Source organism: Lethenteron reissneri, chromosome 15, assembly GCF_015708825.2.
Source record: "Lethenteron reissneri isolate LAM-NWPU_2019-01 chromosome 15, ASM1570882v1, whole genome shotgun sequence".
NCBI classification, from domain to species: Eukaryota; Metazoa; Chordata; class Hyperoartia; order Petromyzontiformes; family Petromyzontidae; genus Lethenteron; species Lethenteron reissneri.
Genome location: NC_083793.1, coordinates 1,380,385 through 1,402,630, shown reverse-complemented (window position 1 = coordinate 1,402,630; position 22,246 = coordinate 1,380,385). Strand labels below are relative to the sequence as shown.

Genomic DNA, 22,246 nt, shown 5'->3' with positions numbered 1-22,246 from the left:
CAACCACCTTCTTAAAGCCCACGACTGGCGGACGTTATCACAATTCGGAACAGCTGCCTGATGATGTTGCCTGTAACCACCAGCGAAACGTCTTGGACCCAACTGTTCAATGTGGGCGGATTTCTCTCCAGCAACAACTTAATTCATTGTCAAGTGGAGGAGGGTGTACAACACAACACGATCTGACCCAAAAATCTATTGTAAATCATGTGTTGTACTGTATTACATTGCACTGGTCGTGTTGTGTAACACTGCCTTACATTTTACACGGCTTTTGCATTCTCTTGTATCACATTGCACCGTATTGTATTACCATTCCAACACCTTGCATTGTACATATACTGTGCATTCTATCATGTTACATTGCACTGTGCGTTGTATTGTATAACATTGCACTGTGCGTTGTATTGTACAACATTGCACTGTGCGTTGTGTTACAATTTATTATCACCGAAAGCATCACTATGGTGCAATGTATCTGAGCCACTCACCATCAACGTGAAGCAGCCGTGGAAGTGTGAGGTTCACTGGGTTTGGATTTACTTGGATTGTAAAACGGTGAAAACAACAAAGGACACTTGGCATGCGGTAACCCCAGGTGTGCAAGATCAGAGATTCGCCAAATTCCAAAACACCAGATAAGCGTGCGTCTTTATAATTGATAGTTTCCAAGCACGCGTCCATCGTATGAAAAACAATGCTAGGGAATATGAGCTTTACGTTTCCTTGCGTTGACGAGTACATCTTAATCTCCACACACGTTATGGGAATAAAACATTGCCACGCGCACGAAACGTGCTCCGGTAAAAATGAATACGCGAGAGTACGTGCCCTTCACATATCCGTCTCTCCGCGTAATTTTTTTAAATAATTTCTCACACAACCCTTCGGCCGCTCGGCCTTCTGAGACATGCGTGATTTCAGCAGCCTTGTTTCAAGACAAGCAAACTCTCGACCGGTTTTGACACACAGTGTCTCATCAGCAGTCAGTCTTCCTTGAATCAATGCTGGTGAACTGTCGATCTTACTGTTAACGGCCCGAACCTCCGCTTACAATACGGGGTTCCAGTCAGTGAGTTTTGGGTTTATTTATATTTATATCTTGTGGTTTTTCTCGCTTAATGTGAATTCTGCCTTACTTGAGTCTGGCCTCAAGAGATTTTTCCATTAATGTATTTTCTTCATGTAGCCATTACATGCCAATAAAAAAAACACAATCATGCTGCACAACTGAAAAGGAAAACTGGACGAAGACTTAAATATCTTCTGAGTGCAATTCAGAAGTGATATTGTGTACAGTGGGATTAACAAAACAATTCAATACATTCGTCCGTAACACTGTGGCCTTAACAGGAAAAATATAAAACAGACGACGTTTTGGCTATGACCCTTCTCCATGGCACATAAATGAAGAATGCCCATTGACCAACGTGTCTCCCGTTATATATGTTTTCTGTTAAGGCCACACGGTGCTATTGACGACTGCGTTGTTGAGTTATCTTGTTGATTTTGCTAGTGCAGCAGCAGCAGCATCTCCAGCAACATCACCAAAACAATTAGTTCAACGTGAGAGGAAGGGTTCTGAGTTATGAGAGAGAATCTGCCAAGTGGAGTTGCTGCATTGACTTATGTAGCATTGCACTCAAGTGTGGAAGACGTTAAAACGGCCAAGTTAGGGTCATGAAGGTCAAATGGGCTGCATCGCATTGTAAGATACATTCCGCAGTATTTCTGAGTGAAACGAAGTTTCTTCTGGGACTAACTGGGCGCCTCTTGAGAGTCCGTAAAGTGCTCGCTGACCTGCTCTGCCCCGATCAAATTTTACAGCGCTGAACGCTTTTACAACGTGTTCCCAACGCCGCATTAGCGTATGAGTATGTTAACTACGAATGGAAGGGTTGGAAAGTGTGGGCAATTGGCACAGTGTGTAGCAAAACTAAACTAAAACTAAACTATTTTTATTTTATCAGGTAAGGCCCACTGAGCTGTATACATATTTTTCAAAAGCCACCTGGTCACAAATGATAGGCCATTGAAGTAAGTGGCTTATCACGTGGACATTTATCAGAATCTTTATTTATACTGGAGGAATCCGATGAGCTATAAAGCTCCTTTTACAGATGTCCAGATTTATAGCAGCCAAATATTCTAAATGCATGTTTCTGAATATGGAGGGAAAAACCGGAGAACCCAGAGAAAAATCTAAGCCACCACGGGGGAGAGCGCGCAAACTACAAATATGCAGGCGTCAGGGTCGGGATCGAACCCATGACTTCCTGTGTACCAGACAATGTAGTTAACATCTCGCCAAGACACAGATACCTCCTCAAATCGATAATACAATGAGTGGGAGCTGGGACCAGGGGAAGCATTACGATTCCTCTCCACCACCAGAGTGAGTGGCGCGTTACTCAGCTAACGACTGTCCCCAGCTCAGCCGTGGCGTCACCCACGCCGATGTCAGAGGCAGGGCCCCAGCTACCCTACCTCAAACGGCAGGGAAATTAAGACATTGCTGAGCGGCTAATTAGACGCTGACCCTACGCAGTAAGACACCAGTCACTACGCTGTAATTACGCGAGCGAAGGTGGAGGGGGAGGGCAGATGGAGGCCAATCGCAGTTCACAGAGGTCTGCACTCCGCGGTTATGGAATTAGTTTGACCGTAAATTGGGGTTTGCCCCTTCACGAGATGTGGAAACTTGGCATCGCACCGAAACGGCCTCGGCAAGTGCCACGTGTAACGCGGCGCTGCGGTGTTGATGCCAGAGTCCGCGGCGCAACGTTGGCACTGCCGCTGTGCCGAGCAGCAGCGGTGGCTGTCCTGAACAGGTGCTGCGTTGGCGTCTTTGAGAGGGAACGCACGTTGCGCTCCGTGCGTAAGCCCCTTACGCGAATGACAACTAATTTTAGGAGAGAAAGGAACCGCGGTCAGGCTGCAGTCACGCAAGCATGAGATTGAAATGTTTTTTTATTGTTTTTTTTTTCCCTCAATACGTATTTGGCTTTAAAGAGCACCATTTCAAAACTGTCCCTTTGGGACATTTGAATTGCTGCTCAATAATAATAAGAATGCGGAACATTCGTAAAGTGCTTTTCCCATATGTTTAACTCAACAAAATTAAGCGATGCAGAAGGAATTATTCCATTGGTTATTCAATTATGTCTGATTTAGCTAATTCATTGGGTTTTGTGCACACGTGCGATAAGCACGCAGGCCCTCTCGCACACACACGCACTCAATCTCCCTGTCTCGTACGCACGCAGCGCGGAGCCTCTCTCATACGTCCACGTGTGTGATTTAATCGTGAAATTACAAAAAAATGTGGCCTCCACAGTGGTCATTGCAGCGGTGTCAGCGTGCATTAACAATTTAGCGGGGAGCGGCGGCGCGGTGGTTAGCGCCCTGACGCTTATGGACTAGGTCTACCCGAGTTCCCGTTCCTGGCCGGGTCCAACATCAGCGGCGAATATCTGAAGCGGTCCCGAGCCTCCCCTACGTCAAATTACATTTAAATGAGCGCCCAGTGCGGTGCGTAAACACCGATACTGCGGGAGACAATGACCCGGCCAGGAATGACGTTGGCCGCACTAAACAGGGATTCGCCAGCAGCACTTGCCCCACGAGTCTGTACAAGGCGATAGAGTAGGAGGGGGATGTTTTTGTCATTGGTATGATGCAGCGGTTTGCATACCACACTACAAAGCCAGCAAACTGCGGTTCAACTCCCTGGCCGCACTCAATCACAGTGACAGTCGACGTCCGAACCTGCATTGGGCCACCCTGGGTTCGACTTCCAAAACGCGAGCGCCTGGTGCAGTGATGTGGTCAACAGTGATGTGGTCAACATTGGCAAAGGAGAGACAAACGGTGGCTCGCACGTGCGTGGTCCTGGCCATTGGTCTTCAGAGGTGCTCACTCATGACGGCGCTTCGCACAGTCAGCATCTACGGCTGAACCCAGGGCGAGGGGGTCACCTTCGTGTGCGTGCACGCTCGCGGCCGCCTGTCACTTCACGGTCAGCCGCGGGGTGAGTGTCAGCGAGAGCGAAGTGTTCTCACCGTGGATCCCCGACCTCCCCCTTCAAGCCCCCTTGTGTTTCCTCGCCCCCCCCCCCCACGCGTGTCCCTGTGTGTGTGCGCGTGTGAAGCGAAAGGCATGCGTGGTGGCACAGCTTTTGTTCTCTCTCCCCGTAGTCTCAATTGGACAGAGGTGGAGTCTCCCCAACCACGGGGACCTTGGGCTCCTATGAGCCATGCGCCTGCACACAGGTGCGTTGAGAACCACCCCACCGCCGCCGGTTAGAGACGCGCGGTCACCCCCCCCCCACGCTCCCCTCGCCCCCCGCGTGGCCCCCGCGTGGCCCCGGCTCCTGCACTCACCACGTGTCCACGGAACCGGTAGAACAAACAGGGAAGAGTGCCAGCAAAGACGGGAACGGGTCACGTTTTGCAATTAGGGAGGAGGAGTAGGGGGGGGGTTTGCAGAGTGTTAGGCGGGAGTGGGGGGACGAGCGATCAGCAGTGGTGGTGCTGGTCTATTGAGGACTCTTAAGCAGAAGGGGGTGGGGTTGCGGAGGGAGGGGGGGGCTTTTAATTTATAAACTCATCGTGAAGTGACACGAGATGGGGAAGGGAGATAAATAGCAGTGGCGAGATAAGAGATGTACACAAAGTTAGATGAGAGAAGAGAGAGAGATGGAGACGCGATAGTGATGATGGAGATCTAATTGTGATTGTTATATTAAATTCCTGGGTCTCTTGAGTTGCCTGGGATCCAAACCTCTTGCTTTGCTTTGCTTTTTTGTCTAAGCGCTGCCACTGCAAATCAAACACTCACACTCTGTCCCACAACCTCATGCCTGTTCCGTTATATGTGTGACCCTCTTTATATTTGATCGAACAAAGACGGCCACTGCATCGCTCGCTTTCATATCCGGAATCCACTGGAGCTACGTCGTTTTAAATCAAGATTGGAAACTAATTTCTTTAAAACTGATCTTGGTGTCGAGTTTGTTGTCCTTCCCCCGCAACCTCCGATCATCACGGTTGGCTACGTACGGTGCGAAAGAAGTTCAACACACATGCGTACACTTCTGCTCTGCTGCTTCACATGCACGTCGATGCTGGTGGCGATGTTCACCTCCAGCGGCGCTTGCCTCCCCACGCCATCTCTGGGCGCAGGGGGGGCAGCAGAGACGCGTCAGGGACGTTTCACTTTTTGCGTTTCGCCGTTGTCACAGACCACGTTTGGTATTTAAGAATTGGAGGATATCCTTTTGGTAACCTCGATTTAATTGCGTACCTATTAAACTTACAGTGCTTAAAATGTTCCACATTGTCCCATTGCAGGTGTGAACATTAACTTAGTCATCACATTTACACATTTGCGTAACACGCGCACGATTGAACTTTTTTTTCACCAAGAAATCTTACAGCGATCATTTAACGTTAAACGAATACGCACATTCTTGCACAGAATTGCCATTATAATGGCCTAAAATAACCGACTATTAGTGACGGTTAAAACTGAGGATTTTATCTTTCGTGTAATTTATAGTTTGATGAGTAATTAAATAGGAGCGTGTTTTAAGACGTTCATTTAAATTCACACACTCAACTTTATTTAGAGCAAATTGTGGGAACGAGCGATAAATATGAAGCACAATTAAAACGATGGAGCTCCTGACCATTGTTTTATAACGCATTAATTATTCACGCGTGCATTGGATTTGAATCTTCAAGTGTCTTTCGTAATTCACTGCATATCCCTTTTCATCGTTGGTTTTGCTGCATTAGCCCAAGGGATGTTCGGTTGTGAAATGCGGCCGCAAATAGATGGTTCGTTCGGTTGTTGTCATTTTACCATTTTGCAACGGGGTTGTTGTTGTTGTTGTTATTGTGAGGTCTTTGTTTGTCTCACTCGACCGGACAGCTTTAGTACCGAGATGTTCCAGCAGCCCACACAGATGCAAGCAGATGGCCACAATGTACATGTTTAAAGGCCCAGAGCTCATTCTAACTTAATGAGCTTCACAGCACTATCGTTATTACTGGTATCTTTTATTTTCACTACGCAACTGTTATGTAATGCCACTGCTAATTAAAAGTAAATAGATGTGTGCCTGCGACTGCCAAAATCCCGATTTGAAAAGGAACCCCACACAATCTATATAAAAGCCTTAATCTGTATGTCTCAAAAAATCTCTTAAGGCACTTACTGACAAGATAGAAAGCTGCAGTTTGGTACATAGGTAGCTTTAATGACACAAACATCAGGACAAATCTGAAAATCCGTCATTTTTCATTTTAAGCCCCCCAAATATCGATTGAAAGTGCCCATGAACATATTTATGCGTGTCATTCATAAACCGTTCAAAATGTCAAATTGCATTTTGTTTCCTTTGACAGAGCGTTAAACGGCAAATACAATTAAAGCGAGAGCCGTTGTTTTATCCTTTATTGTTTTTGAGATATTTCGGATTTAAGCGGTTTTGAACGAAAAAATACGCATTTTATGGTGTTCAAATCTGAATAATTAGAAAACGATCAAAGATAAGAGCTTCTCTTCATAGAATATTAAGTTCTTTATTTTTTGTTCTTTCTAATAACTGATAACTTAATGTTTAAATCGAGCGGTTTATGATGGGCACGCCTTTAAATATAACAAGTTGAATCAAGTCTTCAACAATTTTTTTTCTTTGCAGAAAATTCTAAATTTTTATGTCGTAGATAAAAATTGTAAAAAATCATATCAAGTTAAATATTATATTTATTTAAAACGTTTGCCTAGCGAACACAGGCTTAATGAACTAGTTACAAATAAAGTGTAATATTATGTATGTACATATACATTGTAATATAATGTATGTACATATACAGTGTAATATAACGTACATATACAGTGCTGATAGGTAATGTCAGTGGGTTCTTACATAGATTGATTAAAAGGTTATTGTATTGTATCTAGATGTAATCAGTCAAAGTGTCTCCGCACTCAAATGAGCGTGGGGCAATGTTTGCCTCCATTTGTGGTCTGAAGCCAGAGTGGAGATCAGAATCTGAATAATTATTTTTACTGGGTGAATCCGATAAGCTATAAAGTTCTTTGTCACAGTTGCCCAGTAGGGGCACAGGGTCAGGACGTTACAACAACAAAACAAAAACACGATAGGAGTGCAAAGTATAGGAAAGGCGAGCAAATCACTTTTTAAAAAATGTACAAATAAAACTAAACTATTTTTTTTTATTTTACCAGGTAAGTCCCACCGCGCTATTCGCTTATTTTTCAGAAGCGACCTGGCCACAAACGATAGCTCAACGAAGTGGCTTATCATGCGAAAATGTACAGCAGCCAAATCAGAGGTCGCAAACGGGTTTTGATTCCCTACCCGTACCCAGCTGCACCAGGGTCGCAAACGGGTACCCGTACCCGTATCCGGCCAGGTACGGGTTCCCTACCCGTACCCGTACCCCACCTGAAATGAGTGACAAACGGTGACTCACCAGTGACTCACGGCCTACCCGTACCCGTACCCGGCCGTACCAGGGTCGCAAACGGGTACCCGTACCCGTACCCAGCCGGGTATCGGGTAGGGTACGGGTATCGGGTACCCGGTTGCGACCTCTGAGCCAAATATTCTAAACGATCTCATCTAAAGGCACGTTACAAATATTGCCACGGTCAAATGGGTAACGGCACATTGGACCTGAAATCCAGAGGTCATCGGCTCGATCTGCCGGCGTGGCAGTTGGGCAAGTTTCTAAAATCTCGCCCAACTCTGTGCACACCAACAGTGGCCATGGGTGCATCACCACAGGTCGTCGATTGGCAGCTTGCACGCGGTGGGGTAAAGTGTGGATACTCTCCCGCCTCTTGCAAAGACGTCTGACCAGCGTGGAAGAAGAGGAGGCCAAACACCCTCTCGAGGGGCTTTCTATAGCCTCCCTCAGCCAGCAGTGGCATGAGCAAGAAATTGCAGCACTGCACCTTTATAATACTCAGTTTAACGACGATGTGAAAGTGACGCTGGGCAGGATTGTAACTTGCAAATGTCCAACTAGGAAGGGCTGCTTTGCTACGAACTGAGCAGCGTTCGCAGGAACACATTCGAATAAATAACACAACTCATAATCAACAGATATAATTCGAACTGTCCATTAACTCGTGCTGTGCAAATGTAATTGGCTCGTGAACGTCGCGAATGAGAGGCGACGTCGCGAGCTCTTAGGGGCCGTCCATAAATGACGTCACGCACCTAGGGGGGGGGAGGTCGGGGGGGTGAGGAATGTGACGTCACATCAAAATGCGCAACTTTAAATAAATATAGACAACACGTTCTACTTAATTAAATATACGTTTTAATAAATGTTTCCTCCTACAATTAAATACGCACTACAATGACAATAGTTTAAAGCGATTTGAAGCATGTTTTATTTTTTTGAGGGGGAGGGGGTCAGAGCTTTGTGACGTCATATTTGAGGGGGGGTCTGACTTTTTGTGACGCCGTGTGACGATAGGGAGGGGGTCAAAAATCGGGTAAAAAATTGTCCAAAATCGCGTGACGTCATTTATGGACGGCCCCTTTGCACCGGAGGGCTCTTTGGGCCGCGTGGCGCCTCGCCACCCCCCCGGGGTGCACGGGGGGTGCTGCTGGGGGGGGAGGGAGAGCCGAGCCGAGGCATCTGCTTGGCACGGGAGCAACGCGCGCGCTGACAGCGCCCTTGCAACATGACGGAGCCTCCCTCCCCGTAATCGTCACCACCACCACCATCATCATCATAATAATTCTGTCGCAGGGAATAAACCGTTTGCCACTCAGTGTGCTGCCTAATAGGGCTCTTAATATTACGCTTAGTGGATATTTCACGGTAGTGCGCTGTAATGTGCAGGCCTTCAGATGAAGCCAAAATATAAAGAAATGTCTGTCCTCAAATGTAAGGGGAATTGGCCAAAGGCGCCCTAGCAGCGCCCTGTTGCAAAAGAGGATTGAGGTTCAGACGACAGTTGCCTGGATGAGGAAGCGACGATCGTGGTTGTTCTGATATCGTGTTTACGAATATGCACTGTCGGTGAGCAGAATCCGGAATACTCATTACCTGTTGAAGATAGTATCGATAAAGGCAATCATCACTATTGTTATAAACCGTTTATATGTTGAGCCCATTGGAAACGTGGCCCCTTGACTCCCCCCCCCTGACTCCCCCCCACCCCCTCCCCCCTTGACTCCCCCCCTCCCCCCTTGACTCCCCCCCCCCCTGACTCCCCCCCCCCTTGACTCCCCCCCTCCCCCCTTGACTCCCCCCCACCCCCTCCCTTGACTCCCCCCCTCCCCCCTTGACTCCCCCCCTCCCCCCTTGACTCCCCCCCCCACTCGCATCGCCCTGCCGCCTCACGTCGCTCCCGTCGGGCCGGGCTAATACGCCGAGCGGCGCGCGGGGGCCACGTGTTTACACGCCGGCACGTTGTCGTTGTCGTCGTTGTTGTTGTTGTCTTCCCTGTCACCGGCAAACTCCCTCCCCCCAGCCGCGTCGACGGCCCGACGTGCCCCCCCCCCCCCCATTCGGTGTGTCGAAGGGTGGATATGTGGGGGGGTTTAAGAAAGGGAAAGTCGAGGCGGTCGTTAATCCCCAGCGAAAGCAGCATGCATCACCGTTGTCCCCGGCCTGAAGTTGATTAATGGAGGAAGATTTTCTCCTCGGGTTGTCGTCTTGAAAAGAGGAGCGGCGGACAGGCGCCGCATGCTGATGAGGGCGTTGCGGCTCGCGCCCTCCATCATGCCAGCCTGCCCTGATTAGTTACGACTTGTTGGCGGCACTTAAGCAGCATGTGTTGTGCTCCATTATTGAATACTCAAGCAGGTATTCTGTTGGGACGCAGCGAGCAAGGCTAAGGAGAGAGCGTGTGTGTGTAGGCTGCCAGTCGCTGTCATGCGTTAGAGCTGGAAAGAGAAGCTACGCTGCTTGTTAAAATAATTCAGGAATTAAGAACCTGCAGTTGCGTCGATATTAACGCTTGTGTGGGCGATGTCGATGTGTAAAGGTGTGCGTGTGTCTCTGTTTGCAGGGGCGTGTGGTCAGCCCTCAGTGCTACGAACCCAGCGACCCACGTTCCATTCCCTCCGACGGGTTCAAATAATCCGTGGCGAATATCTGATCAGGCTCTGGGCCACCCCAAGGTCGAACCATTCTTAAATCTGGCACGGTGTGTAACCATTGGCACGGTGTGAAGGCAGTGGCAGCCAGGTGTGGTATTGACCAGAGTACATCCGTAGCGAGCGGTGGCATACCGGTTCAGGCAACCGCATCCATGTCCTTGCCATAACGCACAACATCCACTCTGGCAATTGGCTTCTGAACCTCTTTTAGGTTAACTCAGACTAAAATGAGGAGGACTAAGTGTTGTGACGTCGTCCATCATCGGCGGGGGGGGAGCCAAGGCCACCAATTTGTACCAAGCGCCGTGACACGAAACTCTGATGACGGCGCTGTGCGTAATAGGTGCTCGCTAACAGCACTTGCCTCACAAGTCACTCACAGGGAATGGGTTGTCTCTGTGGTTGATTGCTCGTGCCACTGCCGACAGAAGGAGCACAGAGAGCCCCCACTAGTCGATATGCTTGGCCTTCCCTTCTACATACGTTCTACAATTGATGGTGAAATGCACCGTCTAATTTCGCTTTATTTGAAAATGACACCTCGCCATCTTCCTATGAAGGCTACCCACGGGGCTCTCTGTGCCCCTTCTGTGAGCGGTGGTACGATCAAACTTTTGAGACAAGTGCTGTGTTAGCGAGTAGCAGCACCGGTGAAGGCCGGCACGCGAAAGGGTGTGGGTGGCCAGCACCACGCCCGGCCGCCTTTGTCTCCTCAGTGGTAATGTTTACACACCGCACCAGCTACCCATTTTTAAGGCTGCGTAGACCTAGCGGAGGACCAGGAACGTTGCAAATAATCGTCACTTGTCGGTTGTGAGTGAGAGCTCGGGTTGCTGGGTCTGTAGTGCAGTGCACTAACCACTGCGCCACCGCTCCCCAAGTACACACACACATGCTGTTTTGTTGCAACGCTAAAATATTGTGTATTTGGAGTGCGGGCAGAGGGATATGCAAATTGGTTTGAACGTACATTATACATCATGTCTAAATAATTTGTATGGCAAGTTTAAATAATTTAATTTCATGCATTTAAAATACGAGAAAGTGTCAGTTAATTTGCACGACAGCGGCAGCAGAGGGTGGACCGCAGTGCGGGGCTACACAACAGCGTCCAGACGCAGCTGCGGCTGCTGCGGCTGTACCTGCTGCAGCAGCTGCTGTAGCTATTGCAGCTGTGGCTCCTGCATCTGCGGCTGCTGCAGCTGCAGATGCGGCTGTTGCTGTAGCTGTAGATGCTGTAGTTTCTGCTGCTGTAGCTACTGCTGTGTAACACCGGCTGTGATGCTTTGACATTTCTTAGTACGATAATTGTTGCGCATCTCCGAATTGAGAAAAAAATAATGGCAATGTAGCCACTCCTGCTAGAAGGCAAAAATACATCGTATATTTCACCGCAGTCCTGTACAACTTATGTAGAAGAGTAGGCCAGAAATACCCACTAGTGGGACTCTATGCCCCTTATGTCGGCAGTGGCATGAGCATGCAATCACAGGGCTGTACCGATACCCTTTTATAATAATTTCAACTTGTAGTGAGCAGCACGGCATTTGCTCACTCTCAAAGAGAGACTCAGGTGCAAGGAGGAACCACAGACAATCTGCAAAGGCCACGCGATGACCTGGCACCAAATTCCCTTTCCAAGTTCTGCACGTCTCTAAATATTGAGATGTTACGGGCCATTGAATGAGTGTTTACATGCCAGAGGAAACCGGAGCACTTGGAAGAAATCCCACGCATGCGAGAGGGGGGGGGGGACTCAATCCCATACAAACAGAACCAAGTGGAGTCCACATTTTTGCCGCATTCTCCTGGCAAGCAAGCCAGGAGAATGCATCCACGGGAAGGGAATTTTACCACGACGTTTGCGCGATCCGCCAACCCTCACTGCCTTCGTAGTGCTGGATCACAGGGCCACGTGCTTAGCCACCACCGCACCACGATTTAATTCGGACGACTAAACAAAAATCGCCGCCGTTAACGCCGCGGCGGTCGTTAGAAACGACTCGGGCGACGTCCGTGCGCCCCTGCAACGCGGCGGCGGCGGTGACGACGTTCGTCCATGGTGCGGCCGCAGCGGGCACCGAGCGGCGCTCACCAGAGGCGCCGTTGGGGCCAAAGCGACCGCCGCTTGACCCGCCGTTCCCAACCCCGACGTGAACCAAACCCCGGCCCCCGCGGGCTCCGTCAGCTCCGTCAGTCGCTCGCCGCGTCGCACGCGACTCCGTCTCCCGGGACGGCGTCGCTCCGCTCGGCGGCGCGCCTGTTTGCCGCTGTGCCGCCCGCACCGACCACCCACACCCCACCACCGAGCCGGCGTGATTGGCCTCGACGCCCGCTCGCCTTCCGTTATTTATCGCCGCCGTCAATATTTCATCGCGCGGGGCGGCCGCGCTAATCTGCGCTCGTCTTGTTTACGCCCGTATTGTATGTCAATGAGCGGGCAGGGAGGAGAGGGGGGAGGCAAACCCGCCACCACACACCCCCACTCCCAACAACTACAGCTTGTTCTAGATTCTGTGAAGCTGTGAATCTAGATTCTGTGAATCTGTGAATCTAGATACTGTGAATCTTCGCAAGGCCCCCACGGGCCACTGGTGGCCACTAGTGGCCTTTAGCGCGGCCCCTGACGTGCGGCCCCCGACAATACACACAGAGAGACAACACTCCCCATCACCACCATCATCATCGTGCTGCTGTCAAACCCACAATGGTTTCAAATGTGTGGCGGCCCTCACGCTGATGATGTCTTATGGACAAAGGTGCATCCCTGCAATTGCTTGCTCACGCCACTGGCCGGCGGAAGTTGCCTGCACCGCAGGAAGCTCAAGAGAGCCCCCCTCTCGATTGTACTTTGGCCTACTCTTCCATTCCAGCCACACATGCGTGGTGCCAATTAATGAGCAGCGGTTGAACCCATTGACACTGCTGGGTGGATAAGAGGCGGAGGGCTTCCAGCAACTTGCACCATTGTTGTTTTAAACACCGCCTATGGGGATTGAACCCGGTGACCTGCGGATTGCAAGTCCAATGGGCTGACCATTTACATCGTGACAGAATCCCAACGCAAACACATCCTCGATCGAGACGCGTGAGCAGAGAAGTACTTGTTTGTTGCAAAACAGACCCTTGCCTGTGCATTGTTCAAATTGCCCCATACGGCACTCAGATTGACCGAGGGTAGACTTATGATAGACACAGAGTGCATACATAGGTAGATTAGAGACAGCCAGATAGATAGATTATACTGTGTACAGAAAGATAGATAAACTACTGATCGCGTGCTGCTAAGCGCTGCAGTTACTCTCCGATGACGGGCACACACTCGCGGCTCCGCGTGGATCCCTTTGCTAAATTCATGGGCGAAGACAAGATTCATAAATGTAGGGAGCGTATGGCCTGGCTTGTTTATTGATATGCGTGTTTGTGTGTGCGTATTTACGAGGGGACTGAATATTAAATGCATGCGCAGTCACACACGCGCCGATTTACATTTCGGGAAAGTGACCTCCAATATCATTGCACTTATTATTTTATATATACAGTATCAGGGTTAATATATAAACAGGAATTGTATCGAAATATATTAATCGCTTGTCATACTGTACATACAGTTGTATGTGAGGGTTATGGATGGGTGCCCTCATTTCAGATTACGGAAATAAAAATAATCAGAAGTAAGGCCTTAACGCAAAATTTGAGATGGCAACGATCAGAAAGTACATCTGAAAATGTCCTTAAACATCTCAAAATTCGAAATGTGTTTTTTATTTGAAGCTCATCACTTGTAGGCATGTGCATATGCGCGTGTGGGCATGTGTGTATGGGGGAGTGGTGGTGTCGTCTCGTGGTTATCGCACTGCGTTACGAACCTGGTGACCCGACTTCAAGTCCTGCTCACGGTCAACATCATCGATGATTTTTTTAACCAGTCAAGGGCCTCCCCTAAGTCGACTCAGCCTCAAATGAGTACCTGGTGCGGTGTGTAAACATCGCCACTAGGGAGACAAAGGCAGCCAGACGTGGCGCTGGTCACCCATTCCCTCGTGTGCCTTGCTGGCATTTATAGGTGCTCGCTAACAGCACTTGCCCCAACAGTCTGTTAAGGCCGCACAGGGGATCTTTGTCTTTTATATATGGACTCGCCTTTTGCCCGTCCAAGGACGGGTGTCTCGCAGTAAATCTGAAACTTGCAAGCGAAAAGCAGACCGCGACGTGATATTCATTGCATCAATTCGTGTGCAATTTGTAAGGGCGCGGTGACACAGACCTATTTAATGCTAAGATTATAATCCCTTGTTCATCATGACGTCCTTTTTACTTCTATGTCTCAATAGCGTTAGGGAGATCACGTGACGTGGGGGTTCTGCCTTTGTAGTGAGGGTTGTGAGTTGACGCCGAGGAGGGGGGAGGAGGCACCTCGCCCCCCCATGTGGAGTGACGTCAGCCGCTAATTATTATTAATGGCGGTGTGGGTGTCCATTTGGAGGACGTCATCTGTTAATGATTATTAATGAGGGGGGCTGTTCGATGTGGAGTGACGTCACCTGCTCATGAATATTAATGAGGGGGGAGGGTGCTCCATGTGGATTGACGTCACCTGCTCATGATTATTAATGAGGGGGGGTCCATGTGGAGGACGTAACCTGTTCATGATTATTGAGGGGGGCTGGTCGACGTGGAGTGACGTCACTTTCGCATGATTATTAGTGAGGGCTGGGGGGGTGTCCATTTGGAGACGTCACCTGCTCATGAATATTAATTAGGGGGGCTGGTCGATGTGTAGTGACGTCACGAGCGTTAAGGACAGACATTCCTGGGTGATTATAGTAGGTATGTGTCTATTCATATATATGTACAGGTGTGTACACTTTATAATGCGTATGCATTGGTAACGTTACATAGGTGATGTCTGCTAACGTCATATCTGTGACTGTACACAAAAGCAGCAGTCCACTGCCAAAAATATGTTCGCACAATTCCACATTACCACGTGGCCAAGACATTTTTACTGCAACAGTGGTATTACTAAATGTGAACGACCTTGCAAAAGCAGTGGCCACCTTTTAACTCGTCTTCAAGACACATTATTAATAGAGGCCACGTGAAATATTTTGGGCTTGCTTGTTGTGTTGGCAAATGTTTATTTTAGTCTGATAATTGTTGCCAAAAATGGAACGATATCTCCTCTACTGGTCCCCTAACAGCCCTGCTCGGGTGTGCTGGACAGATACCACGTGGTTCTATCTCTCCTCGATTCACAAACCCCACCGATTTATTCCCAGCCCGTGTTGTTTGGCTGACTGAGCAGTGCATATTTACCACGATGTATTTAATGTTCCTTCGTCTCACTCTGTCTCTCTCTCTCTGTACCTCTGTCTGTCTCCTTTGTCTCTGTCTCTCTCACGGTATCTTCCTCCATATCTCTATGACTTCCTCATCTCTCTGCCTCACGCTGTGTCTCCGTCTCTCTCTGCCTCTCCACGTGTTTCCTTCTGTTACTTTCTGCCGACGCTCTCTCCGTCTTTACATCGACTTCTTCCTCTTTCTCTTCCGTCTGGCTGGCTACCTCTCTGTCTACGCACATCTCCATCTCTCTCCGTCCCTCGCTCCCTCCGGGCCGCATGCCGCGCCCCTCCGACCACAGACATCCCTTCCACGTGAAGGAGGAGCCGCTGGAGATGGACGACAACAACGTCCCCATTTCTCTGATGGCGTCGGCCCCGCACAGCCCCGAGCTGGAGGATGACAAGGACACGGAGGAGGAGGAGCCGCTGATGAACGACGAGCTGGAGTGAGAGGGGGGCCGCCGGCGCCGACTCGGCGACGGCGCGAGGGGGCACGCGTCCACGTCCGCCGGCTCGGAGAACGGCGGACGGGCGGAAGGGCGACTCGTCGCTCGTGCGTTCTCGCCCCCCCCCCCTTCCCCAGCGACGCGATCCTCAAAAGTCCAACCGCCACCACCTCCACCGCCGCCCACGGCGCTTACTACGCAAGGTGGCGGCAGTGCTTGCTTTTCCGGACCGAAAAACGACGAGAACAACAAGAAGTCAGAATACGTGACGTATGAAAACAAGTGACAAACTGCCGTGAGCAGCGTACGCACCCTGCGCGCCGATGATGTCTTTTGTAAAGGATCGGATGGTCCCACGTGAACATTGTGAGGTGGTTTGACATCGCCGTGGTCACAACGGCGGTGGTGCAACAATGGTGGCGACGGCAGCGACGGCGTGAAGAGCATCTTCTTCTCGGTGATGCTGCATTCAAAACTCCACGAGACTGAAATCTTCCATTTTGCTTTGCGCCCCTGCGGACGGGAAGCCAGCATCGAAGACAAACGCACGAACGGAGCGGGCGTTTAACCCAACCTGAGGAGGGTTTTAATCAAAAACGACATTTGCCAGTATTAACTCGACGTGAAGTGTACATTCTGCGGCCGTCTTGTTTACGGTCCAAAGGCATCCGGCGTCATCTCCTCGTTTTAACCACGGGCTGTAGCACTTACCGGAGCGCAACTCCCTCTCGCCGTGTTGGAAGCCGTACCGGCTGGGGGCCAACCTGCCGGCCGGTTAAACCGTGCCGCCAATTTTACACGGAACTGGTCAAGCTGAAGTTGCTTCTCGAAAAGTTGACACCGACTCACGACGCACGCGTGGTGCGCGCATTGACTAAACGTGCAGTTGTAGAATACGGTTATTAACGTTATTTGTCGTTTTTACTTTTGCATTTTCTTTACAAAAAAAAACACACACACTTTCGAAAAAACTAAAAATTAATTGTCGTGTATAAATGTTTTAACGTGCCAAGTTTGCGTTGGGGTAGGTGCATTGCCCAGCTGGTGAAGTGTTGACATCCTGGCTCTGGCTTGGTGTGTGTGTGGCACACTGCCAGTGAAACGTGTGGCTTCACAATACACAGAGGAGCCACTCAAATGAATATGAGGAGGATGAGCGGTAGTGGCGACTGGGCAACTCAACTGTAACGCTACGCCGAAAAAGCCCTCTGCACAACCTGCGGTGTGTAGTCTGTCTGCATAATCCGATCTCTTAAGTACCTCTTTACCTCTGTTCACCTCCGATGTTAGAAAAATACAAAAGTCCTCATTTCTTTTGTTACCGGTGCAAACCAAAGGTTTACCGCGGCGTTCCAAAATGCTCAAAAAACAAAATGCTTTATCTTACACCGTCTACCTGCCCTGTGAGTGGCACGTCTACCAAATTGCTTCACGGACGTCTCTGTAGGATTGCAGAGAGAGAGAGAGGGGGGGAGTGAGGGGGGGGGGGCTCTTGGCCACCTTTGACACTGACCCCGCCACGACAAGACACGACAGAGAAACACGAGGATTGGTGTCCAGCGACCGCGCGTTTGCTGATGTGCTCGCCGGAGTGTGTCGCCCGCTTCTGGGACGGACGGCGCTGAGAAGAATACGCACGTCGCGTAGCAGAGCGAAACGAAACAAACACACGAGACTCGGTCTTGCGGGGATTTACCGCGCGGTGGCAAACGTCGCGTTCGAAATGTCGAAAGCGCTCAACGATCCCTCAAGCGTGTTTCTCTCTCGCCGCCTGTGCACTGCCATCGTCTTCGTCTCCTTGATCACCCTACAAGAGGGATTTGAAAACTGATTTTTTGTTTCCGTTAAAAAATATCGCAAGGTGTGAGGAATTTCACGGAGCAAGGTGGCATGATCATAAAGGAGAGAAAGATGAATTGGCAATGCTAAAATAATTTCTTGTTTTTTTTTAGCTAAGTTTGAACCCAACGGGAAAGGAGATAGAGTTAAGTGGAGGATGGTCTTATTAAATAATAATATAAATACAGGTATACATTTTGTCACTGGTATGTCAAATTAAAGCACTTGTGTTACACTCAACAGACCTCTACAGTTACTTGCTACTAATAAAATCGCTACCTGATTACCAATGCTTCCTAGAGACCAAAAAATGTATCCCAACTACAATCCCTCTAATTTTCAACAGACCTCAAGTACACTCGTTTCACTCTGTGTCATGTCGCCAGGTGCTGTCGCTTGCTCATGTTTGCGCACGTGTGGTGTTTGTGGCGGTTGGATTGGATTCGTGGTGATGCTGAGAGCTTAAAGCCTGGTTTCCTTTAGTCTAAATGTCAATCACCGATCCAAACGCGCATTTAAATATATTTAAACAACTAACGACGACATTTAACAATATTCAAGCCGTTCTCTTGAATTACAAAACAAAAAAATAACAACAGTATTTAACTCCAGAATTCTGGACACGTGATTTGTTTTCAAAAGTATGTTTTGTGATTTTTTTAAATATATACGTTCACTGTTAAATTAAATATTTTATGGTAAATATTAACGCCCCCTTTTGTGATGGTTGACCTTAAATTAAAAAGTTTCAGTAAAGTTGTTTTTGTTTAAGTCGATATATGTTTGAATTAACACTGCGCACCCCTATTTAAATGGTCTTGACTGTGGAAGTCAGTCGCTGGTAATTTATAAAATGTTGTCTTTTGAATACACTCATGTTGAATGCTTTCCACAGGCAGCATAGGACCCACATGCTTGGAAATTTGGCTTTGATTCACCTTCGGTCATTTGTGCTGTTTGCCCGTATTTTAAAGACACACCATTTGCTGTTATCCATATTTATTTCGCTCGCTCTTTTTTGCCAAGTGTAATCTCTGAGATTGCCAAAGATGGTTCGGATATACAGTACCTTCTTTAAGTAACAACCAAATAGCAAGACGCGGGCCCCTTTTAAGGAGGTGGCAAAGAAACTATTCTGTTGACCAAAATGCATTGCATCCAAAAGGCAAGCATTCCCTTCACGTCAGGCGAAGTGTAATGAACCAAAGTTTTCTCTCTGCGACCGTCGTTTAAAAAAATAGCGGTAAATGTTGACACTTAGCACCCCACCCACCCACCCGCCATCCCTGCCTCATACTACCGCGCTCAAGTCTCTGCTATGAAATCTCCGCGGCTCGAGGCACGCCGCCAGATCCGTTTCTGTTCCAATTCACGGAGCGCGTTGCGTCGACGCAGAGGCCCGCGACCTCCTTTTCAGGGCCCTGTCGAAGGCGACAAACGGACATTGCGAGCAAAAAACAAACAGACAGACGTTGAGTTCTTGAAGCGAGAGACGTTGTCGAAACCGAGAAATATACCTTTTAAAACAAACAAAAAAGCATCGATCGTGACACTAAGATGTACGCGTCGAGTTATCCGTAGCGCACGTGTGATGTTGACGGTTTAACATTTAATTTTGAGGAAACCGTTTTTGAAAAAAAATGTTTGTCTGATATCCATGCATGATGTAACATTGTGTGATTGTTGTGGATTTAAAATCGGGTTTAACGCTTTCGCCGGAAGCGGAAAACCGTGAAGATGTTTATGACGTGGGGAAGAAGAAGAAGAATTACAAAGAAGTTCATGCATTTACTGCCCTCCAAGCTCTCCGTCGACTCAGCACTAAATGAGCAAAGCTTTACAAAGGATAATACCTACTCTAGAGCATAGGGTGGCTTGTCACAGTTACAGTATTTGGGAAATTTTACGACAGAAAAAATTCTGAAGTGAATAACGTAGTGTAGTGATATTAACTCAAATGCGACCCTATATCTTTAAACAAACAACACACACACACAGGTGTTCTGTTAGCGAGTAGGCGGTAGCTTAAAGCTCGAATATAAGTCGCATATTATTGTAAATAAGGTTAATGTGTAATTATGACAACATAACACACAAGCGTGACATCTTTAGAATGCATACCTCAACTAGATTAAACCTCTTTGAAATAAAGTACAGTTTGCACTTAGCTGTAAAAATAAATTTGCATGATTTTAGCAGATACACGTTAGTTTGTATATTCTTAGCCTTTGAGGTGGATGTTTGAAAACAGTGAACACTTCACTTGTGTGTTGGTGATCTTTACGATGTGGCGTTTTGCTCAAAGCAAAAACTGTTTTCTGCTTCTTCTTTACAAAGAATTCCTTTGTAGTCTATATAATTTTGTTTTTATTTCATCGCAAGAAGTAAATGTAATATCCCTCTTACCAACCTGTTAACGACATGGTATTGAGATTATACTGAAATACATGGAAAAGATGTGTTTTGATGTACTATTATCGTTCCCGTTGGAATTGTTTTCCACTTTCGTTTTAATTATTTCTTGTTGTTATCATTGCATAGGTCGTTTTTTGTTTCGTTTGTTTGTTTTTTTACAAAATTGCTTCTTCTGTATACTGTAGTAGATATGACTTAGTAAAACGAAATGGCTTGGTATTTGTGACAATGCTTTGTATTTAACTGTCATGCTCGTAGCTGGAGAAGAAGCCCTGAATGCATCATATGTACTTTAGCTTAACATGAAATCAGCTGTACCATTTTACATTTGCTTTGAACTGAATAACACATTGAGAGCTCTTAGTTATTAATGCTTGGACACACCTTTGTCTTTACATGTGACGGTGTAATCACGTGCAGGAGGCTCTAAGGCTCCACTCACGCAGCTCTGGCGGAGTGACACACCACGTGATCCGAGCTTGCCGAGAGATGAGTCGATCCATTCCGATGTTTTTTTTTACTTTTACGGTTTATTTTCTGTGACTTAATAAAAATTCAAGATTGGACCAAAACGCCAAACGGAGTATCTGATACAGTAACGTGTAATTCGCAGCTTAAAGGTCTTATGATTTTTATTCGTTAAACTTACCTTTTTAAGTGCCAAGGATAAAAAAAAATGATAAAGTTTAAAAAAAATAAAGTGGTTGAACTTGGTTCGATATTCGGTGTGTTTCAATGCGCAGCTGGACTCACACCTCCGAGATCTGTAGAGCCGCGTTCACACGAAGCGGCCTGCTGTGAACCCACTCCCCGACTCGCTAACGCTCACGCACTTCTACAGGAGATGTGGGCAGCGATCTTCGAAGAGTTGGGAGCACCCACGCCTTGCCCCATTACACGTGACCTGTCGGATCAATAAGCTGTGGTTGTTGCCATTCAAACCGCAGGACACATTTAGCAACTTGCAACATCATCATTTCCAACCTGTGGAGGATTGCAAGTCCAGTGTGCTGACCATTACACCTCCGATTGCCACAGTTGGCTACGCACGGCGCGAAACGTGCGTACGCCGTGGCAGAATCCCACAAAAGTAATGCGAACGTGACGCCTTCTCGCACCACACGATAAGCCGCTTCGTTGAGTTATTCATTTGTGGCCAGGTCGCTTCTGAAAAATTAGTTAATACGTCAGCGGGCTTTACCTGGTAAGATAACGATAGTGTTAGTGATCTGCTTACCGTTTCCTATACGTTGCACCCCGGTCGTGTTTACGTATCGTTTGTTGTAACTTTCTGACCCACCCCTCCTGGACATCTGTGAAAACGAGCGTTATAGCTCATGGAATTCCTTCAGTATTTATAAAGAATGTGATGACGGTAGACACGCACACTTGTTGACGACGTCTCCCGCTGAGGTGTCGCGATGTCAGGGCCATGCTTTTAATTTTAAAAAGGCAAAAAACGACAGGAAATTACTAAATTAATTGCTATTAGTTTTGGATCTCAGGGCTCCACCTTTACCTTTTAGCTTGAGATATCACCATCTGACCTAAGCCTGCGTTCATCCTTGTTAAGATAATATAGGATGGATTCCCTCAACTCGCTTTAGAAAGGGGGATATCAATTCCAAAATCCGCACGGATGAACAGCCCTGCTTGCCGTGGTCATCTCGCAGCACCGCAGACTGGATCCTGCTCACGGACGTTGATCTCTGCGCGATCCACAAACCCCACCTCCAGAGCAGCGAATTCCAGGCGTGTTGCCACAACGGGTTTGTGTTCAACGCGTAGTAGGAGGCTTTCGCGACCAGTATCATCCATAATAGAGGTTTTTTGGGGTTAGATCGCGTAAGTATATACTTGTGTCGTTAAACCCGCCACCACCCGACACAGCCAATTAGTAAGGTTTGTCAAGTAAACAGAACGTGCCAATTTGTTACTAGTACAGCACACCGCTTGTGTGTTGGAGAGCAAAGTCACAACATTTACAATCTGAGCAATTACCTCCGAAAGATAGCCGGTTTCATAACCAGCTAAGGACGGCGCTG

General features: G+C 48.1%; 1 protein-coding gene across 1 annotated transcript in view; it reads left to right on the top strand.

Annotated features, from left to right (window-relative positions):
* LOC133342493 (forkhead box protein P1-like) overlaps positions 1-20,914 on the top strand; it is an 84,592-nt gene extending 63,678 nt beyond the window's left edge. The window contains exons 12-13 of the mRNA XM_061551647.1: positions 4,197-4,271; positions 15,801-20,914. Of these exons, the coding sequence (XP_061407631.1) occupies positions 4,197-4,271; positions 15,801-15,951 (226 nt within the window). The 3' untranslated portion in view covers positions 15,952-20,914. The remainder of the gene's footprint in view (positions 1-4,196; positions 4,272-15,800) is intronic.
* The last annotated feature ends 1,332 nt before the right edge of the window (positions 20,915-22,246 follow it).